Raw genomic sequence first — 8,646 nt, 5'->3', positions numbered from 1 at the left:
GTAAAGATGCTTGAGACGGTCCCCGGTGGAGTAGAGTCAATGAAAGAGCAGGTAGTAAAGTTCATGGCAGATATAAAGCACCAGTTTTACACGCTCTATGGTAACAGAAATGTCATTGAGCGTGACGTAGAAGAAGCCAGCGCAACCTTAAATAATACCGTTCTTCAAGTTTTACAAGCAGCACATGATGTGGAAGACACGACTGGTATAGCTGTGAAAAAAGTACAAGTTTCCCTCATTGACACCGTAGATCAAGCCTTCGGGGACACCACGAAATACGCCGACGCACTTCAGCAACATATCCTCGAGGCCACAGAAAAAGCACTCAAGTATGTAATATTTGATATCCGCTCTCTCTTCGCCGAAGGCCACAAAGCCGACCTGGCTGCGCTCAAGACGCTCGTCGACGGGCAGAAGGAGGAGATTGAGAAGATCATAAATCATGATAAAGCGAATAATATTAAGGGTCTGCTGCAAAAAATATACGGTGGCGTGTATCCGAATCCTCCAAGTCCTCCTAAACCCGATGTAAATAATTTGCTACATAAGCTGAAAAGTGCCCTACCCACTTCTCCGCCTGGCAAGGCAACTCCAGTTGACCTCAAGAAATTCCCAGAGGTAGCTATGGCATTTAATACGTATGCCGATGATATTCTTATGTACATCCAGGGCCAAGTCATGACTCCCGGATCTCCCAAGCAACCCACTGACCAGTCCACCAAGGTCGGTGACCTTAAAAATGCACTTGACTTCCTGCTTCGATTTATCGCTAATAATGACACTATCTATCACTTTGATGATTACTTTGTCAAACTACTTGATAATCTTAATTCCCAACTTACCTCCCTCTCTCCCTCCTTCTCCTCCCCCTCACCCCTCCTCGCCCTCCTCAAGGCCGGCCTCTCCGCCTTCACGCAGCAACTCGGCCACGCGTACGTGAACAGGTATAGTGGGAGGAGGATGGGTGAGTTGGTTGAAAAGAAACAGTCATCTACAGACCAAAAGGCTACCAAAAAGCAACTTCCTGACACCTCAACCGATAATTACGATTTAACCCCTGAGGGCCGCAACTGCGCCAAGGTCTGCCTGACGATAGTGGAGATGTTGACCAAAAATTTTGTGGAGTTGAAAGATGAATGTCAAGTCTACAAAAGTAAGCAAATTAACACGTATGATGATAATTTATTTGGCGAATGTTTTACGAAACGTGGTTTCACGGTGACATCCGACAAGGGTAGGCAGCACGGCGAGTTACAAGACAAGAGTGACATGACCGGCGATGCAGTTTATAAGAAGATAACGGCAAAAGTTACAGGCGTCCAGATGTTAACTTTCCTAAAAACATGGAAAGAAGAACAACGCAGAAAACATCCTCACAGGCATCCAAATGGTAACATTCACCTCTTCGACGTTCTTGACTTCCTGCAAGGTTACGTCGTCACATATTACACAGTCCGTCACCTGGAACATATTCCATCAGCTAAAGCACCGCGTAATATTTATCAAATGCTGCAATGGCTGAGCGGCGTTCGATATTATCCAAGTCTTATTCCCCTGTTCCTTTGCTTCAAGGATCTGTTTCCTAGACGTAAAGAAGACGAAGGAAAGGATATCAAGGCTATATCACCCGCTAGCGTAAAGCTCTCAGCAACAACTGAAATCACGTATGCGCACTTAGGAAGAAAAGTGTTTGTGAATGTCTGTTTACACGCCCATGATGTCTTGGTTGCCATCCTGGGTCACGGTCACGCAGGTGGGCGATACGCTGTCGATTTCAAAACCAACGAAGCAAAGTTGTTGTATCCTAGTAAGGCGAGTGACTGTTTTGATATGCTCGTAGACATTGCGTATCGCGTGCAACACCAGCTGTATTTCCTCTTCCAACAGTTTTACTTCGAATCATCGTACAGCTCATGGCGCGACTGCCTCTATGGCAGGGGAGTGGCCGGGTCATCGTGGAAGTGCAATACCAAGCAGTGCCCTAACCACGACTGCAACCAAACGGCTAGGCAAACGGCCAACCAAATGGGTAACCAAACGTGTGACCAACACTGTGACCAATATCCCATGTGCGACCTAAAATCACCTTTGCAGTCATTCTTGGAGGATGGCTTACAAGGCTTCTTACCACATCAATTTACCAAGCCGGGCTGCAAACTGGAATGCACGGCAGCCAATCACAAAGCTATTCCCTGTAAGACTCCCATGGGCTTCGGTGATATAAGTAATATGGCATCGCATACGCAGAAGGGTACGCATCTCAGAGATGTTTTAATAGATTTCTGCGGGAATTCTACTGCTCCCCTTACACTGATGTGCGCTTATTTCAACTGCCTGTTACAGCGTCCTCCTCAGAATCTGGGTGATATGTTCGCGTTCTATTACAACCTAATGAAAGAGTGGAGTAAGAATGAGACGCATAAAAGAAAGGCATTTGACGAAGCTGTCAGGAAGGCCAATTTCGAAAATCGAGGTACAACGCTCGAACTGGATGATGTCTTCAGTGCGCACAGTAACATTAGCAGCAACCACGCTGGGAGGCATCTGTCTAGCCTGGTGAACTGCGACGGTGATAGTGGATCAAATTGCGGCCGGTATTTGAAGCCCATCAGCACCGACGTATATACTATTTATTCATCGGAATATGCTGATAAGTATGTCTCATGGATCGTCTACCTCACTGAAACATTCTATGACTTGCTTAAGAAATTATACGACGAATGTAACGGCAACTGCGGTCCGAAGGGATCCAACTGCCACAACAAATGCTGTGTCAAAGGGTGTCCATCCCTCGTAAAAGAGTCGAAAAATGTGACCCATGATGAAGGATGCACGTCCATTGTCCAGTGCAAGCATACACTTCCAACCTTGTGCAGATATGGATTCACGTTCTGGTACCAGACGAGGATCAACGGCGAACAAGGCATAGAAAAAAAACGTACCTGCAAGGATTTGTGCAACGTGCTAGAGAGAGTGCTGAGTGACAAAGAAGCTGACCAAGCTCCACTCGCTAAACTAATCTACGTCACAATTCCTAACTTCCTCTTCGAAATCCGCGCCCCCTTCATCTGGCTCAATGTCGCCCTCTGGCTCCTCTCTTTGTTGTACCTCCTCCACATCATGGTCATCCGCCTAGACCTGCTCCACATCAAATCGCATCTACATAGTCCCTCGAGTCATCGCATAGCTGCTCAATCACTACTCTCCGCTGCACGTGTTAACAAGCTTAACAGAGTGTTTTACCTGCAACCATAATCGTACTCACGTGTTTACTACCTACACTCACCTAGCATCACCTACTCACCTAACTTATGAATTGTGCTTTAATCTGTTGCATCACTCATTAATCATTGTATGTGATTGTGTAACAGTTAACTAAAGTGGTGACCAAGATGCTGCCCAAAGTGTTGACCAATGTTATGACCAAAGTGCTGACCAAGGTGCTGCCCAAAGTGTTGACCAAGGTGCTGACCAATGTGCTGACCAAGGTGCTGCCCAAAGTGTTGACCAATCTGCTGACCAATGTGCTGACCAATGCCATGACCAAGCACCTGACCAATGTGCTGACCAATGCCATGACCAAGCACCTGACCAAGGTGATGGTCACGGCAGCGATGACATGGTTACGGCAGCGATGGCATGGTCACGGCAGCGATGGCATGGTTACGGCAGCGATGACAGTGGTGACTTAAGTTGCATTTATTATCCACTCTACATCGCTCCTTTATCCACTCTACATCGCCCCTTAATCCACTCTACATCGCTCCCTAACCCACTCTACATCGCCCCTTTACCCACTCTACATCGCTCCTTTATCCACTCTACATCGCTCCCTAATCCACTCCACATCGCTCGAATTCCCTCGCCTTAATACCGCTATGACCTCTATAAACCATAGCAATAACTTGTGCCTTGTCACCCTTCACTTCCCTTCTTCCACCTCTTGCCACTGCCAAGTCCCATCATGTTCAGCCTAACTCCAAATCTCTCGAATTACTTCGTCTTATTAACGCTATGACCTTCTTGAACCATCATAATAACTTGTTGATACTGACCATTCTCTTACTGACGCTGCTACTAAGAAAGCCTTGCAGGACATTGACTCCAAGTTGAAACAGGTTGAAAATCTTAAAAAGAGTCTTGAAGGATTGACTGAAAATGACAATTGTAAAAACCTTCTAAACAATCTTTGTGACGGCCTCGAAAAATTCCTAGGCTTCCACCCTTCTTCCAAAGGCTACGATGGCCAGGGCATCGTCTACTCTGACCTTGACAGGCTGTGTGACGGGGTGATGGGATTTTTGTTTGAAATAATTAGTGAAGTAAATAACAACGAAAATCTTAAGAAATACAATACTGAATTACCTAAAACACTTAATAAAATTAAACAAGCGCTATATAATGGTAGAGAGAAATTCAACACCCATATGCCCCTTGTCAGTCAAGGTGTTGCGAGGTGGTTGAAAGAGGTGAATGAAAAACATCAAAGTGTGATTACACCTCTAGAACATTTACTACGCTTAGTCAATAATCACATGTCAATTGATATGAGTGCAATCATTGTTACAGAACAGTTGCATAATTGGCAAGGCTTTTCCAGTCTCTACGTTGAAAAAATTATAGAAGCTGAAAAAGCTCTACATAATGTTGACGAAAATTTAGAAATTAAATTGGCACCTAAACTAGACTTGATAAAACAGGTGGCACAAAATTTTTGGTCATCCGTTATTGACCGATCCGTGACAAATTCTGTAGAGACGCTGTACAATAAGTTAACCAGCATTCCGCAAACCCTCACTAAACGTATATCTGCTAAAACACAAACCGTGCAAAGCACTCTCAATGTAAAGTTTGATAAGATCGCAGCAAATATTGAGAATTTTAAAAAAATAAAAAACAGTCAAATTCAGTCAATCAACAGTGCTGTGTCGGCAGCCAATCAACACATTGTCGAACTGATTGGTGATTCCCAAAACGGTTTCGATACGAATTATAAGAATCAGATATCCAAAAGATTCACTGCTCTGCGGAATGAAATTGAACGTTTCGTAAAGAAAGATTCCGGTAACACGACTGAGCTTCTGAAGCAATTCGAAATGGTCACCAATGGCATCCGAGAGCTGCAAGTAAACGTTCAAGGGGATTTACAAAAGCTGAAAAATGACATTACTGCACTTGCCGACACAGTATACAGTGATGATCGTAACCCGCTTGTTAACGATGCGTTGACCCAGCTTAAAAACGACATGGAAACACTTAGGAATACGACAGCAGCAATCACAGCCAAGTCTGACAGTTTGCAGCGTCAATATACAGAGTCGTGCAAGGAGACAATTGATATATTTGCGAATCAGTACGGCAAATTGAGAGAGTCCATTTACGGTCCGGGATCTAAGTCAGTCACCGACATCAAGAAGGGCTCCATCGCTCATCTTGTCACTGAACTTATTGATGCTATTGGTGCCGTGGATGTCGGGATACTAGATAGCGCCGTCACCAAATTCCACGGTGATGTTACACAGAGGATAAAAGATGCGGCAGATAAGGCTGTTGAAAAGGCAGCTGATCAATTTAAAATGAAAGGTGACGGTGAAGCTCAGATAGACGTGACATCCATAATGGTTCTATTTGATGGCGCCAAAACGGCGCTTGATCAAGCCGCTTCTTCGGTAAATGTACAACTTGAGGCTCTGAAAGAAGTGCCCGGCGTCGTCGAAGAATCTCGACAGGGTGCTGATACACTGATGGATAAGCTAAAAGGTGAGCTTGATGTGCTTCAATATCAAATTAAGGCAATAGAGGAGCCTGTGAACGCTGCCAATGCAGTCTTAGATGCTGCAATATCACAGCTACAAACATCTTTACAAGATGCTCAAAGTACCGCCAACGTTACTATGTCCTTGCTCAGAAGTGATCTTCAAGCGACAACAAATAAAGCCTTCAACGACTTGGAAGAGCACGTCCAGAAAATGTTTGCCGAGCAAAAAAAAGCAGAGTTGCGTGCTGTCTACACATCAGTGTCCAATCAGCTCTCCTCCATCAAGAGCAATATTGTCGACGACATGGATACGGGCATCAAGGGCCTGATGGGCAAGTTGAAGCAGACGTTTGAAGAACGCAGGGTATATCCGTCAGACACCGAAATGAATATTTTCGCCGATAAATTGGCTTCATTTTTTGCTAAATTCCTAGAAGAAGTTACCTGGCAACGAGACGTCAGTTCCTACCGTGACCGTCTCACCCCCCTCATCGCCGCCCTCTCCGCCCTCCTGTCCACAATGCACGAACACCGCCACTTCTCCGCCACCGTCTCCACCAAGCTCGCCGACCTCCACGCGCAACTCGACACCCTCACCCCCGCAAAATTCGCCGAGGCCTCCCCGCTGCTCAACGTCGTCAAGGCCGGCGTCCGGGCGTTCCACGGGGAGCTCGCGAAGCAGTACGTCAGCAGGTACTCGGGAGTCGAAGTGGGTGAGATGGTGAAAGAAGACAAAATAACGGCATATGGAACTAAACTCTCTAAGGTGTTTCTTACGTCACTTACCACATTATGTGACGACTTGAACCCTTTGAAAAAATATTCGGGTAGCACATGGAGACAGGACAAAATATACAAAGACACGTCAATTGGCTATTTCCTTGCTCGCCGAGGTTACGAAGTGAATTCTGAAAAAGACAAGCAGACTGGTGAGTTACAGGACAAACCTGGAATGATCGGTTTCCACATCTTCAAGTTTCTTGATAAGCCAAGAGGCTCCGACAATGAACACCTCAAGAAGTGTAAAGAGGAAGGAAATGAACATGATGAAAAAGTGACGACAGCCGCCACAAAATCGCCATTTGGTGTGGTTGGAATACTGAATTGCCTATTCAGGCACCTTCATCAGTATTACACTGCTTGCCACCTCCGCCACATCGAGAGACCAAAATCACCATCGTCTGTCTATCAAATGCTCGTATGGTTGACTGGACTGTCTCACAACCGCGTGTTTTCGAAAGTATCAGTCAGCGACATTGGTGACCTGTTTGAGAAGCCTGATGAAGATTCCGGTGAAGGTAACCCAGACGGCCTACCTGTTCTGCTTAAGGACCCTGACACCTTGCCAGCTTACCCCCAAGCCATCGCAGCGTCAACTCTGACATCTACCATTCAAAAGGTTTGCGTTGCTGCTGAAGATGTGCTCACTTCCATTCTCGGCCACGGCCACGCGGACGGCATTTATGCCGTTGACTTCAACACTAACCCCGACGGTTTCGCCTATCCAACCGCCCCCGGTGCTTGCTTCGATATGCTGTGCGACGTGCTGAATCGGCTTTACCTGCAACTTTTCTTCCTATACGGGCAGTGCAGCAACGAGGAGCCCTCAGTCAGTTGGCGTGACTGTTGGTACGGAAACCAAGTAGGCGGGTCAGCATGGAACTGCAATGCTATGCAATGTCCTAACCAAAAGGGCAACCAAATACACAAGCAAAGGTGTAACCAAAAGTGTGACCAAACAGCTCAGTGCGGTATAAAATCGCCGCTTCAGTCCTTTTTAGAGGATGGTCTCCCCGGCTTTTTACCACACTCCTTCACTAAGCCCGGTTGTAAGCTGACATGTACGCTCTCCAACCATAGAGGTATCCCTTGTAGAACGCCAATGGGCTTCAACGACATCAGTGTCACTGCTTCTCACAGGCAGAGGGGAGAGTATCTCAAGAAAGCTCTTGAGGGCTTTTGTGGTAGTGATTCCGCTCCACTAACTAAGCTTTGCGCTCAGCTGACGTGCCTTTTGCAGAAACCTCCGCAGACGCTGGGAGACATCTTTGCGTTTTACTATGGTTACCTCGGAGGATGGGCAGCTGATTTCTATGGAAACTTCGGAAAATCGAATCCGCATACACAAGCCGCATTTAAGCAGGCTGTCAACGATGCGTACTTCGGAGAACAATATGGACATCTCGATCCGACCTCGTTGGTTAGCAGCAGTAAACACGGCGATGAACATTCGAAAGGTAATTTATGCAGCATCGCAAATTGCGAGTCTGGCTCAGTTGCGCCATGTGGTCTCTATGTCAAGTCAATGACACAGGACATTACTAGGTATTACTCTGCCGAACATAAGGCCAACCATTTGTCGTGGATCGTGTACATCACGGAGACATTCTGCGATCTGCTTAAGAAATTATATGATGACTGTTGCAAGAAATGTGGACCCGGTGGTAGTAAATGCCATGTGAAGAGCTGTGCTGAGCAATGTGAGATTAAGTATTCAGATGATAAACAGAAAATGAAATTGCTAAAAGATAAGTCCCATAAGCTCGAATGTAAGTCAATTGTCACTTGCCGTGACACTCACCCTACCCTGTACAGATACGGTTTTACCTTCGGACATCCATGGGGACTTAATGGCTCTGGTAATAATGAAAGGGCTAACAGGACGTGCTAGGATTTCTGCGAAGCGTTGAAAAAAATGCTGCTGAAGGATCTGTGCTCATAACACTACGCGGACGAATCGACGACTTTTTATGGGCTACCAGATTCATTTTTCAATCACCGGATTGGCCCCCTGGGCGTCTCTTTATTGACCTGCCCCCATCAGGGTCATAGGCTAGACCTCCTCTCATCAAATCCATCAACTTAGTCCCTCAGCCCTAGGATTGCCG

The 8,646-nt window shown here is 46.1% G+C and overlaps 2 protein-coding genes across 2 annotated transcripts; both read left to right on the top strand.

Annotated features, from left to right (window-relative positions):
• Positions 1-6: 6 nt before the first annotated feature.
• BBBOND_0002480 (hypothetical protein, conserved) lies at positions 7-3,255 on the top strand (the record flags this gene model as incomplete). Its single annotated transcript, XM_012915088.1, has 1 exon — positions 7-3,255. One exon carries the CDS (start codon positions 7-9, stop codon positions 3,253-3,255), a length of 3,249 nt encoding a protein of 1,082 aa, XP_012770542.1.
• A 759-nt stretch (positions 3,256-4,014) lies between these two features.
• On the top strand, positions 4,015-8,429 carry BBBOND_0002470 (hypothetical protein, conserved; the record flags this gene model as incomplete). Its single annotated transcript, XM_012915087.1, has 2 exons — positions 4,015-4,108; positions 4,147-8,429. The coding sequence occupies 2 exons, from the start codon at positions 4,015-4,017 to the stop codon at positions 8,427-8,429; spliced, it is 4,377 nt and encodes a 1,458-aa protein (XP_012770541.1).
• Positions 8,430-8,646: the final 217 nt, after the last annotated feature.

The sequence above is a fragment of the Babesia bigemina genome, scaffold Bbigscaff_65585, assembly GCF_000981445.1.
Source record: "Babesia bigemina genome assembly Bbig001, scaffold Bbigscaff_65585".
NCBI classification, from domain to species: domain Eukaryota; phylum Apicomplexa; class Aconoidasida; order Piroplasmida; family Babesiidae; genus Babesia; species Babesia bigemina.
Note: the sequence above shows the minus strand (reverse complement) of the source record. Positions and strands in the feature narration are given on the sequence as shown.